The 21,870-nt window shown below is 51.5% G+C and overlaps 1 protein-coding gene across 1 annotated transcript; it reads right to left on the bottom strand.

Moving 5' to 3' along the window:
* Positions 1-4,123: 4,123 nt before the first annotated feature.
* On the bottom strand, positions 4,124-9,682 carry FOXF2 (forkhead box F2). The gene is made up of 2 exons (XM_037071015.1): positions 8,366-9,682; positions 4,124-4,961 (listed from the first exon to the last, which is right to left on the bottom strand). Exons 1-2 carry the CDS (start codon positions 9,552-9,554, stop codon positions 4,795-4,797), a joined length of 1,356 nt encoding a protein of 451 aa, XP_036926910.1. The 5' UTR covers positions 9,555-9,682; the 3' UTR covers positions 4,124-4,794.
* Between the last annotated feature and the right edge of the window lie 12,188 nt (positions 9,683-21,870).

The following is a 21,870-nucleotide window of genomic DNA, read 5'->3' on the forward strand; positions in this document are numbered from 1 at the left end:
TGCACAGGCTGCCTTGTAAGCTCTAAGCCAGGAGCTTTCCTAGGCCTTGCTTCCATCTCCTCCACGATGAAACAATGTAAGTGTGACAATAATGGCCTCACAGGCCATGGAAGAGACACCACGGGGAAATGCTTAGGAAATGGGAGTGGGGAGGTCCTGGATAAAGTGCAAATGACAGTGGCTAGAGCCCTTAATGAGGAGAGTGGGGGCAGATAAACTTTATAGATGAGGGCTTACTTTGGGGAGTGGGAAGTAAAATGCCCCCCAATAATTACCAGGGGAGAGAGGAAGGAGGTTGTCCACTTCACATATCATGGGGCCCAGACTCAATTAAATTCAAAGTTCTGGGAGATGACATGATACTGTTTGAAGAATAGAGTCTCTGCCCAGCTATGGCCAAGGCCCCTTGGGCATCTTTTTATCCGTGAGACAGGAGCTCTAGCACTGGAAATAAGGATGGAGCCCTTCTGGAAGGCACTGGTCTCCCAGCTGCTCCTCAGACTTCCTCTGTCGGTCGCTTGCACAGACTTACGTGGAGAGGACTGGTGATTCAACCCTGGGATGGACACAGCCCCTTGGGATTGGAAAGCTGAATATTTATCAGTTGGACTGTTGTGGACTCAAAGCAGTCTGAACTTAAAGACTTTTATTTTTTCCCAAATGATCTTGGTGACTGTGTGCTGTGGCTCTCCCTGGCCAGTGTCTAGTCTGTGGTGTTTTTCCTTGCTCGGATAGTGTTTCATAGAGGCAGGTTTGGTACAATGTCTTTCCGTTCCAATAAAATACATTAAAATATATTTCCATCCTAAATCAGTTGGTGTCTGTTTTGAATTAATCACCTTGATGCACAGTAATTAGGTGTAGATGCACCAACAAGAGAATTTCTTTTCTTTCAGGTAGGAGGTACTCATTCTATTCGTCACAGTACAATAGCATTTACTATGGGCCTGAAGATTTTCCCCCAAATCAGACTTCTACTTTCTAAAATGTCAAGACGATCCTCCCTAAATTATCTAGAAGTGGCTGGAGCAGTTAGAAAGTTTGAGCATGCACGACTAGAGAATTCTCTTACTTCCCCAGAATCCAAGCAGATGCCAAGTAAAACAAAAGTATGTGAGCCTTTCAGCCAGTGCCTGGCATTGGAGACTTGAAGATATAACTGTGGCCTCAGAGGACAGCAGTCCAGCTTCAAAAGCTGCTTTGCTAACTTTGGAATGGAACTCTTGAGATAAATTTTAGATTCCTTCTTTCTAGACCTCTCTCTCTGTCTCTCTCCCTCCCATTCTCTTTCTACCCTAACTTATCTTTCCCTCTCTCTATTCTTCCAACCCTCCTTCCCTTTCTCTCCCTCCTCATTTTCTCTCTCCCTCCCTCCTCTCTCTTTATTTGTTGTCTGTCCTTCTCTCTCCCTCACTCTGTACCCTTCTATCTCTCCTTGCTCCTGCTTTCCTTCCCTCCCTGTCTCTGTATCTCTCCCTCTGTATCTCTCTTCTCTCTGTTTCCCCTCCCTCAGTTCTGCCTGACCCATTTGTATCTAGGAATCATTATCTGTGTACTCTGAGACTACAGCCCCTTTCTTTGCCTTCTTTCTGTTCTATTCTCAAAAGATTTTATAACCAATAAAAGAATTTTTTGTTTGCCCCACCTGCTGCAATTACCACATTCCCTGTCTGGAGAATTCTGACACCACTGCTGTGGATAAGTACCTCGACTTACTGCTCAGCTGAGACAGGCAGACTTCAATGATTCCACCTGACTCTTCTTTGCAGAATTTAATAGAACAAAACAAGGGGCTTCATTGTTTTTAATAAAAATAGAGAGGTTCTGTTTTCTGGTGCTGGGCTCAACATTTGTCCTTGCAGTTTCTCAAGGGCCAGTAATTAATCACAGAGGTATTGGGGTGGGAAAGACATTTTTGAAAATTGTTTTACATTGCCTAACTAATTAATAGATAAGCCATAAATCCCACTCACCTGAACCTGAAAATATTTGTAATTCCGACTGCCTTTCTAGACCTGTGGTTTTAAAAGGTGGTCCCTGGGCCAACATCAGCATCACCTGAGAACTTAAATATTAGGGATACTAGCTCCTGAGCTCTGCCCCGCATGGACTGAATCAGAAACTAGGGTTGGGCCCAGCAGTCTGTATTTAACAACACCTACAAATGATTCTGATGCACATCCAAGTTTGAGAATCCCTGCTTCAGAGTGAAGATCGCCTTTAAGCCTGTGTCTGCAATGTCAGATGCAGAGTTCTTATGTGTGATGTTGGGGGAAACGTATGAAAATGAACGCAAATGAGAAAACATGGGTTTGACGCCTGATGACAATAACCTAGTGAAGATCTGTAAATAGGGCCAACATTCCCCACATCGTAGTGATATAAAAACAGCAACACAAAATGAGTCTCTTGCATCTTGAAAGAACCATGAATCACAGCATGCCGTAGGTGGGGGTGGGTAGAGCAGTGTACGTCTTTGTACCACTAGGGGGCGCGCTGGCTTTTCCAATGTGGTCACTCTGAGAGACGCAGCGTTTTTTTGTCTTTGAGGTCCTGTCATTCTTTGTATAAACAAGTTACGTTCAAGTGTTTAGGATATAAATTACGACCATGCCGGCAGCCTCGGGAGGAATGTAAACACAGCACTGTGGTCGGAGCAAACTCTGAAACTGACTTCATAATTTATAGCAGGCCCAGGGTAGCTCAGTATAAAAAGGGGGGGGACCCTATTTAACTGCAAATATGATAATGGAGACACAAAAAACTTCAATTCACTGCTTAGTTTTGGGAAAAACAGAAAGAAATCATAAGGATTAGAAAGACAGTGAAGACTTTTTAAGACAAGAGGTTTGACTAGGACGTCTTTGGACTGAAACTCACTTGAAGTATAAAAACCTGTGTGTGAGATATCTACTCAGTGGTATTAGTGCCTGGTAATTGGTTGGGGAAAAGAGCTTGTGGAGAACTAGTAACAAAATAGAGTTTTCAAAAGCGAATGCAAAAACAAAATAAAAACCCAGCCCAGAGCTGGAGAAGAAAACCAAAGTGTGATTTTGGGAGAGCACCTCTACTCCTGAGATCTAGGTTGCCACTGCTACCCTTGAGTTTGAAGTGCTAGTCAGACAAAAGCGGACTGGGTCCTCCTGCCTAGTGGACCTATACTATCTCTTTGTCATTCATAGCTTCACCAGCCTTTGCCCATAGCATTCATGATTAGGAAATCTCGGGAGGCTGATCAAGAAAAGAACCAGGACTGTGAGGGGATCCCTGAGGAAAAGCATCAAATCGCTTGTGAGAAGAAACGGGGGAGTATAGGGCACAGAGAAGAGAAATGTGGGGATTAGAGAGTGCCAATGCTAAGCAGGCCAAGCCAGGCTCTGAATTAGAGGGTGGGGACAGAGAGCAGGCACCGAACGTCTTGTGAGGGCCAGGTTCTGTTACTGTCCAAGAAAGGTAAAGAAACCAGGATGGATGCTAGAGCCTGCCCACTGCGCTCCCACAGCCTTCCCTCCACCCCAGCCCACATCACCTTTGTATGGACGGGGTCAACATCCATACAAACTTTGGTCTTGCAAAGGGGAAGCAGGTATTGTTTTTTGGCACCTAATCCTCACTGGCTGCTCAGCCTGGCCTGTCACTCTAAGCTGGTGGGTTAGAAGAAAGAGCAAAAGGAAAACTCTCTTTGAGCTCAAGAAAGAGAACAAAAAGGGCAATCCATTTCTTCAAATGAAACAAAATCTTGCCTTTCATTATCTTGCCTGGTTTTCTTTTAAGTTCCTTTCACCTTCTGGTTTTTGTTTAGCCAGAAAGAGGTAGAGTGAAGGAAAGAAAGGAATAACAGAAAACGTTCCTTCTCTTTCTCTTCTGAGAAGGCCCACAATCAGAAGCTGCCCTGTGTTACTCACGGCACAGACCCCACACCATGTCAATTATACAACTTGGTGGGGGGCGGGGGGAGGAATGTGTAGAGTTCCATTGGCTGGTGGTGGGGACAACCTGGTGATTACAGAATGCTGCAGGGAAAACAGGTCCCTTTAGAACGACAATTTGTTATATACATTTTATTGAAAAATTTTTACATCAAAATAGTTTGGCAAACTGTAAAAGTATACATAAGTGCAAATATATCCTCCTTTTAAAATACAAGCAAAGTGTGAGTATACAAGAGATAATAAAAATATCTTTAAAATACGGTGGTAAAAATAACCTGCTAAAAATAATTGTATTGTCACAATACTGAAAACCATGTTCTCAAACTAAACACATTGTTTCTAAATACGTTCTTAATAATGTTCTTTGGCACCTGTATCCAAACATAGCGTTTGGAGAAACTGAATTCTCTCCTTAGCTGGGCAACAAGGTGTGGCTTTCTCCAAATCTTGTGTTTAGCACTGCCTTTTTGAAAAGCATGTACATTTTCATAGACAAAGAAAAACACACAACCAACTTGTCTGCGTTTTTCAGACCCTGATTATTGAAGGCAATGAAGATCCCAGAGTTACATGTTTATGTTTTTCATGTGGTAACTTTTTACCATCTTCTCTAAGAAGTTGAGTTCTCAATTAGCTCTCCCCCTCATTGGCTCCTGCACATATTAAGGCACAACCATGCGAGGGCCTGTCCTTCTACCAATGATAGACAAGTGTCAGTGAACAATGCTGCCCTGGAGATTCTGCGTGACGATGCGTTACTGACTGCTGTGGGGTGCACTTCATGTGATTCCATGTCAGCTCATCCTGCCTCACCCCCACCTCCATGGAGAAAGTGGCCCTGGCATGGCCTCCCTCCCTCCATTCACATGACACAGGGCTTAATATCCTGACATACACTATTGTGATGGTGATGGTGATAATATGGCCCACTCGCAGAGGGGTGGAAGGAAGAAATGCCATTGAAGTTGAGGACGAAATCTTTTCTGTCACACACTGGGGTGGAGTGATGCTGGTATCGAGGCAGTCCCACTGAAAGAAGAAAATAAAAATTCTTTTCAGAAACAAATTTGACCAGCTAAGGGTGGAGTGTATTATTTAAAAAAATAATTTAATTGGTGCCTTATTTTGACTCAGGATGAGAAGGGATTTGTCTGTTGCTATAAAACTGGTAGAGGAAACCAGCTTTGGAAGTTTTTCAAAGTTTTAAACTATAGGTCTGGAATCATTATGTTTTGTTTTTATGCACCCACAAACACCTCACGTCCCCTCTAAACCAGGTTATCATGTGCTTGAACTTCTCACTACTCCTGGAGGCCCAGAGGAAGGATTCAATCACGATTCAGTGCCAGGAGGAGCTGGGACACCAGACAGCGGGACAATCTGACCCAGGCTCTTGTTCCGGGTTCCTGAGCACAGGGCTCCTTCCAGAGCCCAAGCTCCCCACTCCAGAAACACCACTGTCGCCCTCGCATCTTGTTTCCCAGCTAACTGGCCCGGTCAGATTAGCAGGCCACAGCAGGGATATTTCCTGTGCCTAAAACGGGGACAGAAAACAATCCCAGTGCTAAAGAAAGGGCCAAGAAAGAAAGCTCAGTCTTCATAGGTCCGGAACGTCTCACGCTTCCTCTGGAAAAGCCAGGATTCTGGGGAACAGAGAACGCCCTTCGATAAGAGCTCAGCTGCAGACCCCTCCACGCAACCAGGCGTCTGCCAGCGTAGGGAGCCTCTCAAAGATGAAGGAGAAGGCCCATAGCTCTCTTTCCCGGTGCTCCCCTGCCTACACGGAGCCGGAGCCAGGCGGCCACTGGGCGCCCAGCAGTCCGCCCTTCGCTGTCTCCGGGCCTTCGAGTCCCTATGAGGGATCCACCAGGGGTGTTTGGCAAGCGCTGGGACCTGGCCTTCTCCGGAACCGGACCTCTCTCCGTGTCGGACTGTGCTAGGCCTGTTGGCCTGAGTCTGTCTGATCATCAGTGTAGTGTGGGAACCAAAAGTTGCACGTTGGTGCAGGGCCTGAAGTTTCTGAGTGCGGGAAAACCATACCTGTCACCTGCGGCGCGATGCTCTGTTCGCTTGGCCTCGGCCTGGCTGTATCCCAGCTCTAGAGAAGAGACCAGGATGCTAAGTAGCCGGTAACTGGGCCTGCGCTTATGGCCTGTTAACACTTAATGTTGCCACACATGAACTGCAATGTTCTCATAAAGCAGCAATTAGTCCACGCTTCCCCGATGTGCCTTTGTGGTTCTGCACACAGGTGCGCTTGGCCAACAAACTACAGTACATCGTGGTGCCAATTTCTTCAAGTAACTGGCCCAGCAGGACCCCGAGCAAACGCTCAAAAGGTCGGCGCTTTCAGTGACCTGAAGGACAATAAAAACCCTAGCTCTTTTTTTGAACGGCTCTCAAGACTTAATTTAGGGCGCAGGGCCTCTCGGAGTACGCGGGACTTGGCCTTTCTGTCCTAAGTGGGAGAGTGCGGACCTCGTGGGTGTTCTGAGGGCGGGGTTCATGCTGTGTATGTGTGTGTGCACACTCTTGAGCGCTGGGAGTGAGGGTGCTTCTCGGCCCACAGTCTCAACCCTGCTTGCCCTCCCGGTTCCTTACTGGGCCCTCGATGCCCAGTATGCCGGGGACCCAGAGGGCGGCACACTCCGAACCAGGCCCTGCAGGGCGCCCTGCACCCGGCCTGCCCGAGAGATGTCCACAAGGGTAGGGCGTAATATTTGAGAGATACGGGAGCCGTGGGACCAGAGAGGAAGGTGCAAGCACGCTCCTCAGGCTTGGGCCAAGGCACGGCCTCCCCGTTGTTCCCAGACTAGGCCCAAAGGTCCTGAGAAGCTCCTGGGGAAGGCGGTCACTGCCGAAGCCTGCCTGCTATGTTCTCTCCAAGGCAGAGCCCTGTTTCCGGATCCCCGCACTTCTTGGGGCTTGTGAATATGCCCCGTGTGTGGAGTGGGGAGAGGGCAGCCACACGGAAGGATCGTAAGTCTCTTTCAACTGCGTTTGTGTGTGTGTGTGTGTGTGTGTGTGTGTGTGTGTAATTTTAGCGCACTCATTCGCAGCGGCTGCAAAACTTTAGAGCCTGGGTTCAGGTTGAGTAGGGCCTATTGGCATGGGGGCCGTGAGGACTGCCTGCAGAGGCAGAAGATCAGCGAGTGGGCGGGTGAGTGGACCAGTGGGCTCCGCCTGGGGTGGGTAGTGACTGACAGCCAGTCCGCGGGGGTAAAAAGTATAAGAGAGGAGGGTCGTCTGTACTGGTTACTTGTAGAAATTCCCATAAAATTAAACAAGACTCTTCTTTCAGTGACTTAAGTCAGGCTAAAATCCTCTCTGGTGTGGTCCTGCCGAGACTGTCTTTGTTTAGTTAACCTCTGAGGCCCACATTTAAAAGGCCTATTTGGGAAATTTCAACATCCAGGGAACCAACATCTTCTGCCCATTTCTGGGCTTCCCTTCCCCCTGAAGCCCTTGTGGTACACCAATTCACAAACATATAATGTACACATTATCCTGGGTATCATTTTCTAATAAGGGTAAGGCAATGTAAGTGAGCACAGTTTGATGTAAAGGCATGCCTAATTTTATTATGTGGCTGTGGGTGCCCCAGAGGAGGTAAATATGAGAGAGTTTATCTCTACTTTCTTGATAAATCTAGTTAAGTATTGGAAAATCTTCTCCACCCTGTTTACTCCCACCAATAGCTTTGGCAAGTCAGTAAATTTTCATTAGCCTGGGCCAACGCAATTTACACCAGCAACACAAGTGGTGTCCAAGGGCAGGCATTTCTCTAAGGGAGTCGTAGTATGGACCTCAGGTCCTGCTGGCCTAAGACAGACTTAGGTGTCATCAGGTGGGCACTGTGTGGGGAAGCAGGAGACTCAACAGCCTGTGAAAGGCCCTGGCACCCTACTCCGATTTCCTCTGCATCACTCCCTCACTTCTCCTCCTCTCAACATCCGCCCAGTTGCAACCTCTCCCCACCCACACCCGCAGCATACAGAACTTGTCTTTCTGAATTTACTTTAGTGCAAAAATACAGCAAAAAAAAAAAAAAACGTTACAAAAGACAAAAGGAAACAGAACTCTATGACCAAGCCCCCCGCCCCCCCGCAAGGCTACATGCCTTCTCTCTAAGCTAAGTCAGGCCTGAGAGTTGAGACCTCCAGTCCATAGGGACACCGAGATACACTAAGCTGGCGACCTTGCACCATCTTCCTAGGAATGCAAATACTAGAGGCCCACCTCTAGGCCAAGGGTATGGGGGAAAAGATAAGACCCCAGTCCACTGCCTTCCATGAATAAGGTGCAGCTCCCCTCCAGCATCAGCTCCTATCAGTGCCTTCAGACCTCTAGGCTGCGGCAACCCGTAGCAATTTGCAGTAGCCAAGGAACCTGGAGTCCTAGAGGCAACGCCCCCAGAAGGCTTGCTGCTTTACCTGACAGCTCCTCGCGGGCGTTCTGGTGCAGGTAGCTCTGCTCCAGCGAGTACGAGGACATGCTGGAGTGTAGGCCTGCAGAGGCCGCGGGGTTGCTGCTAGGCGTCAGGGTGGCAGGCTGCTTGAGGTAAGGCGAGGCGCCGGGAGAGCTCCAGTGCGTCCCGGGGCTAGTGTAGGGAGAGTGGCACTCGATGGCGCTCGCCAGGGCAGGAGAAGAAGGCACAGGGCTGCTGCTGCTGTCCGGGCCGTAATCCCCACTGCCGCCGCCGCCGCTGCCACCCCCCGCCGTGCCTACACCCCCAGGCCCGGCGGGCACCGGGCAGCTGGCCATGTAGGTGGAGCCCGGGTTGGGCGACATGTGTGGGACATGGTGGTGGTGGTGGTGGTGGTGGTGGTGCGGGTGTGCATGCCCCGGAGTGCCTGTGCCGGCGTCGTAGCCCGCAGGCATCATGTCGAGGCCGCCGTAACCGCCCTGGCCGTGGCAACCGAGCGGCGCCGACGGGGGTGCCTGGAAGTCGAAACTCTGGGGCAATAGCGAGGCCCCGAAGCCCAAGCCACTCACCACGCGGTGGTACATGGGCTTGAGCGCCTGGCACTTCCGCCTGAAGCCTCGCGGACGGCGGCGGAAAGAGCCCTCCTCGAACATGAACTCACTGGCGGGGTCGATGGTCCAGTAGTGACCCTTGCCGGGCCGCCCGAGACCCTTGGGCAGCTTGATGAAGCACTCGTTGAGGGAGAGGTTGTGGCGCACGGAGTTCTTCCAGCCCTGGTAGGCGCCTCGGAAGAAGGGGAAGCGCGCCTGCAGGAACTGGTAGATCTCGCTGAGCGTCAGGCGCTTGCTGGGCGAGCTCTGGATGGCCATGACGATGAGCGCGATGTACGAGTAGGGGGGCTTCTCCGGCCGCCGCAGCCCGGAGCTCGCCTTCTTGGAGCCCCCGCTCCCGGCGCCCGCGCCGCCTGCGCTCTTGCAGGCAGCCGAGGAGGCGCTGGCCGAATTGGAGGAGGAAGAGGAGGAGGAGGCACAGGAGGAGGAGGACGACGAGGACGAGGACAAGGAGGTGGTCTCCAGGGTGGTGGCGGCGGAAGACGGGCTCATCAGGGCGGCCTGGAGCGCGCCGGGGGCCGGGCTGCACGCGCTTCGGAGCGGGGCCGGCGGTGGGCGCGGCGGCGGCCCGCCCTCGGTGGTCATCTGGGACTCAGGAGAGAGGCCGGGCCGCGGGGGCGGGCCCCGGGCCGGGAGCGTAGGCGCCCGAACGGGGTTGGCCCAGAAGCGCGGCGAGCTCCCTTGCCCGCCACCCGAGCTGTAGCCGTGGCCACTCCGAGCCAGCTCTTCGGCGTCGCCTCCCTCAGCTCAGCTGTGGCTTCAGGCGGCGGCGGCGGGCGGGAGGCGACTCCCGGAGCATCACTCCCCTGACCCTCGAGCCTCTGCCTTGCGAAAGGGCCTCCCGGGCCTCGGAGCTGAAGCTTCTGGGTGCCGGACAGCTGCGCCGGAGAGCGGAGACTGCGGCCGGGACTGCAGCCGGGACCCGGGGGACTAGCCCGATGTCTCCTTCAGAACCGCTCCTCGCTCTGTGTCTCAGACTTCCTCCCGCCCGCCGCTCCCCCCAAGCCGCCCTCCCTCCCTCCACCCCTACCCCGCCTTGTCCCCTCCTCGCGCCGTCGCTTCGGGGAGGGCACGCTCCGCCTAAGGCGCTCCACCTCACCCCTGCTCCCCAACTGGCCGCAGGGTCCCTTTCTTATCTCCTTCTTCACACTCCAGGGTTCCCTTAGGTCTCTTAATTTCTATCTCGGCCTCTCCCTCTCACCCACCCACCCTCCGTAAAAGGGAGAAGTCACAGGCTAACCCCCTTTTTGCTAGGATGACCCCCACCCCAAGCAAAACTCGACCACCTATAGCTTTATAAAAACTTTCTCTTTGCCCCTTACAGCGCCCCTGCCTCTTATCCCAGACACTAACTGACCTTAGTGGAACGGACCTACCCCTCCTCTCCTTCCCTCTCTCTCTGCTCCTGCCCCTCCTCCTCCACCCCACCCCCTCCTCCTCCCTCTCCCCCTCCCGCTCCTCCTATTTGCCCAACCTGGGCCTAGGAGTGCTGCCTCCCGTGCCGCCTCCACGGCCGCTGGGAGCCTCCTTAGCTGCCTTACCCCGGGTGCCCGCACTGACACCATCTGTCAACTTCATTTAGACATTGAAGCCCTCAGCACTCCAGGGGCCAGACGCCCAAAGGTAACGTGCGGTCTCCTCTCTTTCTGACAAGGCTGCAGGCCTTACAACAATTGTTAGTAATGGGTGAGAAGCCAGGGAGCTCTAGCCCCCCAGGTTTATGCCCTGGGGTGATCACTGGCATTTGCTGAACTCTGAGAAGAAGGGTTTAAGAGAAAACTAAACCAAGTTTTAGAGAAGCTGAAATCTGGTCGAAGAATAGGACTCATTTTGCATTTGTTTCCACTTCCTTTCCATTTTCCACTTGGCATTTTGTAACAAATGCAAAAAGAAGGCCGGTGCTGAGTGAGGTAAGTAAGATAGCTGTATTTATATTCAGTCCTGAAGGGGTGTGTTACTGTCACTAGATTTAAAGTTTTAATGTTGCCCACCAAAAGAATTGTACATCGGAAAGTTACCTTTCGTGGCAGAATACTTCAAGTCAATGTGGCTAATTCCTCTTCCAGTCAGAGTCTGGCTGGGAGAGAAGTTGTGCCCTCAGGAGAAATTACTTCCAGTAAGGCTGGACAGTTAGTTATTGTATTGCACGTGCAAGGAAATGTAGTCTGACCAGAAACAGGGGCTGGAAGTGGGAGGTGGAGAGCAGGAGGCCTGGGAGCTGATGGGGCATAGGGGAGGCCCAGAGGGGAGGTGCTGCAGACCAGAGGACCAAAATTGGAAGCAGCGCTGGGCACACCTCTGGGTCTACTCTGAAAGGACCAAGTGCTGGGAAACCTGGGGAGATTGTGGGGTGGGCAAGAGAGGGGAGATTGTGCTGAGATCCTGTGAAAGGGGGGCAGCAAAGAGCATTGGGTGAAACAGAACCAAGTCAGGTCTCTTGGGGCTGACAGTAGTTGTCTGTGCCCCTAGAGTGCCTGGGGGACTGATTCTGGCTGAGTGTAGAAGCAGAGGAGTGGGAAGGGTGGGAGGGGAAGGTTGGGGGTTGGGCTGGATCTGGCCCCAGACAGTGACCTGAAGTTGAGTGGAAGCAGGCTTTTTCCATCAAACCCTGCCTGGATACCACACACAGAGACTGAGTGTCAGTTTACTGCCTTGAGCCGGTTCCTTTTCCCTAAGCTCCACAGTAATTAGACAAAGAAAACCTAAATTAGTTGAACAGGCGTCGACAGCTTCCTCCAGAGCACCCCTGGTACCTACATGGGAATGTGTCCGAAAATGGCTTGATTGTAGCCGAGAGTCAGCTAAGAAAACACGGCCCAAATGAACTCAGTTTACCGCCCATTTCCAATAGAAAAAAGAAACAAGTCGTCCTTTTCCGGATGGGATGTTTTGATTGAGTTGGGGTAGGGGGTTTCTCGTGGTTTCCACTTCTAAGAATTTCTGAGTGACTGATGAGCAGGGGATTTTTTTTTGGGGGGGGAATGGGTACCTATTTATTGCATAGTATTTTTCTTTCATTCCCTTTTAGTCACTTTGCATGGAATAATTTAAGTGTAAGTAACTAAATATCAAAGTAAATATAGCATGCTCACTAAATTGATGCTGTAAGTGTCTAAAACATAAATAAAATAGATTGTGGAGTGAGGACTGATAGTATCTGAAAGGAGCTCCGTTCTGTGTGTGTGTGTGTGTGTGTGTGTGTGTGTGTGTTGGGAAGAGAATTGGACTAGATAAGAAGCACGGAAAGAAAGGCCATCATTTCATGTGTAGATGGGGGCATGGGCAATAGATTGTGGGAAAATTCAGTAAGTGAATACCACTCTCACTAGACCCGCTGTAACTTTCTGCACCTGGGGGATTCTGTGTACACTGGATCTCAGGCCCTAAAAGGTTTTAGGACTCAGAGACTGGAGAATAAACAGCATCAGCCCTAAAATCCAGGCAGGGCTAGGAATACTCTATACCAGTAGTTCCCAGTTTGGGGGCCATGAGTCTTTTTGAAAATGTGATAGGACCTCTGAATCCTACCCCCAGAATACTTCCATTTTGCCTGTGGTATTAGGGAGTCCTCAGATACTCTTTTAAAAAAACATTCTACATATTGTTAGTTTCTACCAATTCAGCTGGTTAAATTATCAGGGATTTTTAAAGGCTTCCTTCCCCATCTCAATGACAGTGGTATCCATTTTATACAAATTGTCTAAACGTGAAATAAATACCATTTGTAGTTTGATGACTCTTATAGGAGGCTAGGGAAGTCCTGGAAGGGCAATAGACATTGGAGGGCTGTGTGAGCTCCAGTCAGAAACAGGTCAGCTGACTTGGAACACCCTCCCCACCCCCGCATCTATCTAAATATTTCCCTCCACTCCAGAAAGATAAAAAGGTTGGTGACCTTCCGAGCAGGAAGAAGCTCTTCGCCCGAACTCTTTCTTGGAGATCCCACTTCTGCCTGTGGAAATTGTGCCTCTGGCATAGACCCTATGTCTACAAAGATGAAATCTTTTCATTTGCTGCTTATAGCCTGCACAGGGCACCCTCACGTGATCACCATCCTCCCCTTTAGAGGTAAGGAAACCGAGGCTTAGAAAGCCCAGATGATTCCCTGAAAATCACACCCGAGTGCGTGACAAAGCAAGCCTATACCGCAGGCCTGGGCTCCCACCCCCATTCTGCTTCCACTACATCGCATTATAACCTCTCTGACCTTTGTTTTAATTACCAATTCATACAAACCTCCTGGGTAAGAATGCGTGCGGTGATAAATTTTGTCAAATCCTTGTCCCTGGCAAAGGATATCTGAATTTCTGCTTAGCACATGGTTTAAAGGGAAGTTGTATTTGTCTCTGAATCAGAGGCAAAGCATTCCTACTTAGGGCTCTTCGCTTTTTCAGAGTCCTTTCTTCTGGTGGTGAAGTCTTGGGAGACTGACTTTCGCCGCTTTACAAACAACAAGAACTTGATCTCTCTTTCTTATGGGAAGTAAAGGGATGGCTCGTTAAAATGAGTATAGATCAGCCCATCCGCTCCTTGGTCAACCAGAAATACACAACCTCAGCGTAGCGGACCCCCTCTCCAATCCGGTGCTCTGTCCTTCCCCTGTCCCCCACCCCCGCTTTAGTGATTGTCCCCGTCTGCGCTGGAGGTTCCCTTCCAGCTCCAAACCCCAAAGCCCCGCCCTTGGTCCAGCACAGAGTAGAATAAACTTCGGGAAGCTTGGATTTATTTCTCCGATTTTGTTCTGCAATCAGCGTTTTATTCTAGGAAATCTCTTCATTATTGCGGTTTAAATTTTGTGTGCTTAGCATGCTTCCTCTGCTTCGTGGGTTTTACATGAAAAGGCTTAGACTAAATCAGTAACCCGCCGGAGACGCATCCGCACCAAAGCTGTTTACTGCATCTAAGACCTCGCCTCCTTGGGGCGCTTCATCTTCTCCCTCCTCCCCACTTCCTTCGACCAGCCCCGCTGGAGCAAAGCCTCCTCCCAACTCGGCTTGAAAGCACTGTTTTCACCCTGTGTTGTGATACGAAGTTAATGTGTGTAATGGACTCTCCAATTCCCGTGAGGATTTCCTACACCGGGACCTTGAGGACTCAGTGCTGAGGTCTAGGGGGTGTCAGCCTGTTTGGGGAAACCGCTGGAGGACCACGAGCTTGCGTGCCACAGAGCTCCTCCAGAACCTTTACTTTGCGATAGAAAGTCTGGCCAGGGGGGCAAGGAAGGGGCTCCGAGGCTGGGGTGAGAGAGGGGAACTTGGCGAGGAGGGGGAACTGTGAATTCTATATCCTCGGCGTCTGTTCTCCTTCCTCGGTCCAGACACTCCCAGACCTCCGGGTATGAACACCAACCACCCAATTCTAAATGTTTATTTGGATAGATTCTTCCGCTGTTCAAACGGTTGTGTCCCGGGCAGGGCTCTTTTTCATAGACTGAGAATTCCGCGACAGCCCCAGACCTCCTGCGCCTGGTGTGGGCATGACTTGGTCGCCCACTTTGTCAGGTCTGAGAGGTTTGGTGAGGAAGGAAAAGGGGTCCAATTTACCAGAGCCCCATGGGGAAACCTCACCTCTTCCTATTTCTGTACTTCCCAGATTGTGTTCCCATGGGTGGGGAGAGACAACTGCCCGCGGGCCCTCACCCGGGTTCGGGCCAGAAGGTACCAGGCCGGGCACCTACCTTAGACATCACCCACAGTCTGCTACGTTTATTTGTGAGGAGGCCGGTGGCCTGAGAAGGGGGTTCCATGGCAGGAAAGGCCATTTCTCCTAAAAGGCAGCACTAATGCCTGCGGGAAGGAGAGAAACGACGCAGTGGTGGAACAGACGCAGTCTGTGCGTCTCCCGTGGGGACAGGAATGAGTGGGCTCCCAGTAGAAGGAGAAGTAGAGGAGCCTGTACCACACACTCCCAGTTTCGGGAGAAAAAAACGGCATAGGCAATTGAAGGTGTTGGCGCCCCTCGGCTCGTTAATTTTTGGTCCGCTTGTGCTTCTGGGAGGACAATCACTCCTGATAAGAAGGAAACCGGCGGAACCGGGCTGTGTCTTGGGAGTAGGGCAGCTTGAGCTCAGCATCCCTTCCCCTACACCCACTTGTGCCCCTGGCCCTGGGTGGACGGGGGGCCCGCGTCCCCGGGCAGTGCAGCCCCAGGCCTTGGGAGGACTTGTGGCCACTGCTTCTGCCTGCCTCCCCAGGTTGAGAGGAAGTTGGCTGGGCCTAGCGAGCACCCGGGGCAAGGCTGGAGAAAGGGCAGGGCCCAACCTTGGAGTGTTCGTGGACTTGGAGGGATTAGCCCCAAACATAGAACGGGGGAGGGTGAGCGCTGAGGGCTGCAGAATGTACCAGCCAAAAGCGTCAGCTAGGCCGAAAGGCCGCGCCTGGGACGCCCGCAGACAGGGAGGTGAAACTGGACCACTTTGGGTTCACGGGCGGGAAGACTCCCTGGGGGTCCCAAACCCAGCCCGGATAGGATTTTCTTTTAGTGTCTGGCTGGTCTCCTCTTCTCTGACCCATCCGCCCCAAATAAATAAATATCTCCTGGGGCAGCGAACTCTGCAGGGCACCGGGCCCTGCGCACCGCACCTCGAGAGATGAACTTCCTGGAGCATCAAAACTCCCCTCCCGTCCTCCCCGCTGGGCGCAGGATATGGGGCGCGCTCGCATCTCTTCAGAAAAGGAAACGTAGCTCTTCCAAAAATATAAATCAGCTCTGACGTCCAAATATTTCTTTTGTCCTCCAGCATCCTCTGCAGGAATAAATAAAACGTGCTCGGCGCCCAGAGCCCGACTCAGGACCTGGGGGCGCCCAGACGCCGCCTTGGGGGAGCTGCCTTTCGGGAGCCTTTCCTCCAACCTATTGCTGATTACTCCCCCACCCTCAGCCTGGCACTTTGTTCCCAATTCGGGTTGCAGCCTGAACCTCGGTCGCCGGAAGGATGCAGACAGATTCTTGGTAAAACTCCGGAGCCTGAGAAGGCGAAAGGCCAGCGAGACCGACGCGAGGGGGAAGGAATCATGCGCCACGCCGGTGCTGGAACAGAAGAGGAGCCCAGGGAAGCACCGGACACCGCGGCTCTCGATGTCCCGAAGTTGCCTCTCCAGGCTGCCCTCACCTTGCCCTCGAGATTTCCATTCTAACCAAGCCACCGCCAATGTACACATTGGGGGTCCCAAACCCAGGACAGCCTCGTCTTGGAGACGAGCCCAGAGGAACCCACGGTTGGGGCCGAGAGAATATCGACCGGGGGGGGGGCGGGGGGGGGCTCTCTGAGGACTGGTGCTCCACGAGAAGGAGGCGAGCTTTGCAGAGTTAGAGGCAGTGTCTGAGTTGTGAGCCAAGGGTCTTCGACCCCATCATACCGCCGGGAGGGCTTGAGCCGGGTCTTCCTTACACCGCCGCCCCCATCTCCCTCTTCATTTGGGAGAGGTGGACAGATTTTTTGTCCGGGCTTCGTAAAGAAATCTATACTACGGGAAAACACATGGGGTGAACATGGCTGAGGAGCTGGTGTAGGAATCTAAAGGGGTGAAAGTAGACTAAACACTTTGTGGAGTCAGATGGCCTGAAGTTGCCCCTGGCACCTCCACTTTTTTCCTGCTCCTCTGAAACTCTGGTGTTCACCTCCAGAGGGATAGCAAGCCTTTTTGCTATGCCTCATCCCCTCCGCAAGTAAGTCACTGCAGCACCCAGGCATCGCAGCCTCAACGGCTGCGGTGGCGGAGGGTTCCGGGCAAAGCTTAGTCTCCACCTGCCCGGGCTCGCCACCCCTTCTCTCTCACTAGCCACTCTCCCTCCTTGGCCACTAGCGCTCTTTAACAGGACTGGGGCCTCTGGGCTTCGAGGCAGAGGCTGTTCTCCTGCATCCCCTCTCTTTCCAGGGGGGTTATTGACGAGCTGCCTCAAAAACCACCGCCCAAAATGTCCCCGAAGGGTTTAGACAATCCATCACGCACCACTTCAAGAATGCTTCCTGCCTTTCAAACACAATCCTCGCACACCAGACGGGCTGCGGTGGGGAGGGGCACGCACTTGAAAAGAGAACAGCTATATAATCAACGTCAAAGCCATCCCCGCAACCTTTCGGAAACAGGGACTCAGGCCAAAAATCCCTCCAAATGATTTACGCAGCACTCCTCGCCCTCTCCCCCACCTTCTACTTTCTCTCTCCGGAGTCCCTGCTATGAAGAAGCCAGCAAGGCCAACGCGCGTCTCTCTCCCTCTCTCTCCCTCTCTCTCCCCCCCTCTCTCTCTTTCTCTCTCTCTCTCTCTCTATGCCTTGAGCGTTACCACCAAGCGTTCTGCCGTTTGCTTTTTAGGAAGGCGCTTTTCATCGTGGGGTTCGGGGGAATAGAGTCGCGGCCTGGCCGGCACACTTTTCGGGCCCGGCCGCGGTGTCTTTCTCGTTGCAGATCACTGAACTGCGGAGGCGGGGCGTGGTGTTTCGTAGTCGGCGAACGGGCGTCAACCCCTTTCCCGACCAGAGCCCTCCAATTTCTGTGCGCGGTGGCCTGCGTCTCCCCTTCCCTTTGGCCGCCCGCGCAGAGGGAGCAAAAGTTCTCGCTTCCGCTGGGGGGCGCCAGGCTCCCGCGAATCGCGGTCAGTGAGCACGCCTTGCGCGGTCGCCTAGCCGCAGCTCCCCTTCACCTGCCTAAGGCTCTCCACGCCCGCGGCCAGAGTTTGATCCTCAGGTGGACAGATTCCTTTAAATATTGTAGCTTACCTCTCACTCTTGGCCACCTTAGGACATATTCTTTTTCTATGCCTCCACCCCGTTAAAATATAAAGAAAGTTAGCTGCATACTTGCACACCTCTCTTGAAATGAGCTCTGTCCATTGCGAACACGCTTAGGAATGTTCTCAGAAATTCAAACTTGCTGAAGAAACTCAGGATTCATTTCAATTCTTTTGGTTGCCAAAGCATCAAAGTTACACCTGTAACTGTCTTGGGGTCCAGTAGAAAATAAACAGAACACTCAGCGTCAGGAGAAGCCAGTTTGGGCTGGTTCTGGAACGAGGTATCCTGGGGAAGGTGTTTCCATACTGGACTTGGGCGTTCTCATCGTGAAGGGGCTCCAAAGCCACCCTTGTCTTCTGGGTACACATAAGTGGACAGGATATACAACAAGCCCTCCCTCATACACCCTCACCTAAATTTAAGTTATGGAGGTTTTATCTCACTTGGTTCGTTCATCTTTTTTCTATTTTCATTTCCTACTGAAATATTTTAAGGCAAATCCAGACACCATTACTCCTCCCCGTGACCTCCAGTTCTAGCTCTCTCATACCTAAAATTACATTTGGTGCAGACAAGCACGACTTCCTTGGTGAAGTTTGAAACCGAGCTCGAATATTGTTCTAGATGCGTGTTTTATAAACCGAGCTCTCCATCTTGCTACTCCCTCCTCCCCAGTGACTTTCAGCCGCTTTTCTTGGCATTTTTTGGGCTTTGTTGCTCCCCCACCCTCACTGGGGCCAGCGGTGTGTGTGCTTTAGCAGTGAGCTCTGAGAGGGAGTCCTCTGTTCAACTGGGAGAGTCAATGCCACACAGAGTCCGCACATCATGCATACCGTCATGCATATGATACTTATTGTATTGCAAGAGCACACATGTCCCTTGAATAGATGTGTGTGCATATAACATGCACACGTATATATGAATGCATACATACATATATATGTATATATATTCACATGGACAACAGTGTAGCTTCCACCTTGTTTACACGGGCAGTGGGCAACCAGGAGCGAGTTTTCTGTATGTTTTCAAAGTGTCTGTGGGAAGACTTTGGATTAGGCTGGAGAAGCGAAGGGGTGCTGAATGGGGAGGGAGGGTGGATCATGAGGTGCTGGTTAGCCCATACCTTCAAACGCCAATCCACACTAGGATTCTGTACAAATATTTTATTAATTTGTCTGGTTTCTGCACCCCGAATAATACATTTCACCCCAGTTCCTAGCGTTTCCTTCGCCTTCGGTGCAACACCGGCCAGATGAACGGCTGTGAGGCAGCAACCCTGGATCTCTTTTTGACAACACACCCACTTCTGAGGACCTTGGGTTAAGTCTCTGAGCTTCAGTACTTTTTTTGTAACATAGAAATAAACATATTAACCAGCCCCCTCCCACGGTGACTATAAAGATAAAATAAAAATTATAAAAGCCATGAACATTTATACACATTTACACTACTGGTTTTTTTTGCCCAACCACCGGGGGAAAAAGCGCTGTTTAAGCTACTCTGTGAGTTCCCTGTGTACTTGGGATCTTTCCTTCCCTGAGTAATTTCTGATATGCACGTTGATTTTGTCCTTAATAAGGAAAAGGTGTCCATTGTCTATAAGTTTAAGACTACCACTGTTGGGCCGGGGTCTTTCGAGGTGTTTTTGCGCTGTGAGCAGGGCTCCACGGTGAAACCCGAATTATCATGTGGTCGAAATATGTTTCCCTTGGTGGGGTTCACACAGCCATAGAGAGATCCGACCATTTCGCATCATCCGGGCCGGGCCTGGGCGCTCACGCTCCAGGTGCCGCAGGTCACTACGGGAAGCTCCTGCAGGGCACCTTGACCACTTGACCACCTCGCGGGGTGTGTGTGTGTGTGTGTGTGTGTGTGTGTGTGTGTGTAGTTGAGCGCTGGGAGAGGAGTCCACTTTGGCAGGGTATAGAACGTCACTGGTCCCGAGCAAAGTGTTCCTCAGGGAAGCACCTGCGTAACAACCCCAGGCACAGGAGGCTCGGCTGTGCGGGGAACTGGGGATCGAGCCACAAACAGCTGATCTGCGCTCGAGGAGTGTCTCGTCCCTCAAGTATCACTGGGAAAGCATGAAAGTGCAGCAAAAAAACCTTGCCAGCGTGCTGCTGCATGAGGGGCTGGGGCGCTTGGTGGATTCTCGGACGTGGGCTGCAAGCAAAACAGCCATCGCGTGTGTTTGTTTCAAGCGGATATTTCCTCCTTCCCGCCACATTTCCCGTTTGCAACAAGCACAGGCTCTGGACCGCCCCGTAGTAGGCAGCGAGGCAGGCAAAGGTCCCTCACAGCCCATAAAAACTACAGCGTCCCGTGAGCCCCGAGTGGCAGGCATCGAATCTCTGAGCCTCCGGCCCGCAGAATACAAACAGCCACAGCCGCCCCCCACCCCACCCCCTGCACCCCGCAAGTCTTCGGTAGCTCTGATTCTGAAATGTGATCTGAGATTTGAAATACTAAGATCATAAATGCTTTTTGTCCATAAATGCATTTTTCCCTTTGTACCTCACGGCCCCAGTACACCTTGCACTTATTAGTTGCAAGACCTTGAGCAAGTTATTTTATTTTTCTGGATTTCAAATTAGTCATTTCTATAATTGGGATAATCATAGTTACTCGTAAAGTTGCTGGGAAGATTAAACGAATTAATACACGCCAAGCGCCTAGAACAGCGAGTAGCACCGTGCGGGGCGGGGCGGGGGGGGGCACTCAACAAACAGAATGCGAGTTGGCCGGGCAAATTCCTCTGACCCTGAATCTGCTTTTCCCGCAGGGACTTTTGGTTATGGCCTGAGGGCCTGGGAATAATAACACCCTGCGAGTGTTCCAGCCTCGACCAAACTCCTGGGCTTGGTTTTAGTTTTAAAACTCGATTAAGAATTAGGAGTTATAAACGGAGCTGTAAGAATGCACGAAAAAAAAAAAACAGGACAGGAGCTCCTTGCCCAAGGCTCGAATCCCGGGCTGCGGCGGCGAAGGCAGGTGCCCGCGGCGGCCGCACGTTTCTGGGAGTTGAGGCTAACCTTGGCGCTCTGCCCCAAGGACCTGGTCACCGCCTCGCACTTGGTTTAGCGGTACCTCTCCACGGCTCCACTGCATCACCCGCACGGCTGAATGCAGGCCAGATGGTTTGGGTGTGATGGGTGCTTTGGAGGGCGGTGCCCTGAACAGAAACGCGGCCTGAAGGGTGACCACTTAAGAAGCTAGGGGTGGGAAGCAGGGAGAATATTTCCGTTGTAGTGCCTTCCAAGTCTCTCTGTCTGGTCTTTGGTCAGGTTCCTCTCCGCTGGGCCCTGTCTTCAGAGCACGTGTTGTGTGCTCGAAAAGGCACACAATACACGGCCGCTCTTGGGCTTCACATCAGCGCCGGCCTCTCCTGGATTCTGGAAGAAGCTCAGGGCAGAGGAAGAAGGGTAGGCTTGCCTCTTCTAAGGCAAAACCAGTCCCAGTAGCGGCCGCAGCGCGCGAGGCGAGAAATCCCAGGTAGAGCCGCGACTCTCGGGCAGATGTTCGGACAGGAGGGGGTTCAGACGCTGCTGCTTGACTAGGCCAAGAGGGGGCGAGTGAGAGGGGAAGTGACCTTTTGAACCTGTACAAATGCAAATCCTATAAGAAGTTTTTAAGGAAAGAAAAGCGGAAGGACGGGAAAATGGAGAAACAGCGGAGTCCATCTGTGGCTGGAATGGCCTTTTAAGAATTTTAGGTCCCTGGGGTTTGCAGACTTCTTTGCGGTAGACCAACGATTGGTAATGAACTTTGGATATCCCCTCAGGAGCATGAAGCGACCAGTTGACTTCCTCTAGTATGCATATTTTATAAATATAAACACCTTCGCAGTTTAATAGCCATTTAAATAAATCACGCACCTAAACTCTTACTCTTTAAGCAATCTGGCATAAAATAGCTTTCCTCTTTAATTTTTTAATTAAAATTATTTTCTTTTATTGATTTTAGAGAGAGAAGAAAGGAGGGAGAAAGAAAGGGAGAGATTTATTGATGTTAGTAAGAAACATCGATAGGTTCCTCCACACACACCCTTGACGGACCGAACTCGCAGCCCAGGCATGTGCCCTGACCCGGATTCTGTCCTTTGACCTTTTGGCCCGCCTTTCGGGGAACCAACCACCAAAGCCACAGGTGCCAGGGCAAATAGCT

This window comes from Sturnira hondurensis, unplaced genomic scaffold (assembly GCF_014824575.4).
Source record: "Sturnira hondurensis isolate 20B ecotype Veracruz unplaced genomic scaffold, ASM1482457v3 Scaffold0001304, whole genome shotgun sequence".
Classification (NCBI taxonomy): Eukaryota; Metazoa; Chordata; class Mammalia; order Chiroptera; family Phyllostomidae; genus Sturnira; species Sturnira hondurensis.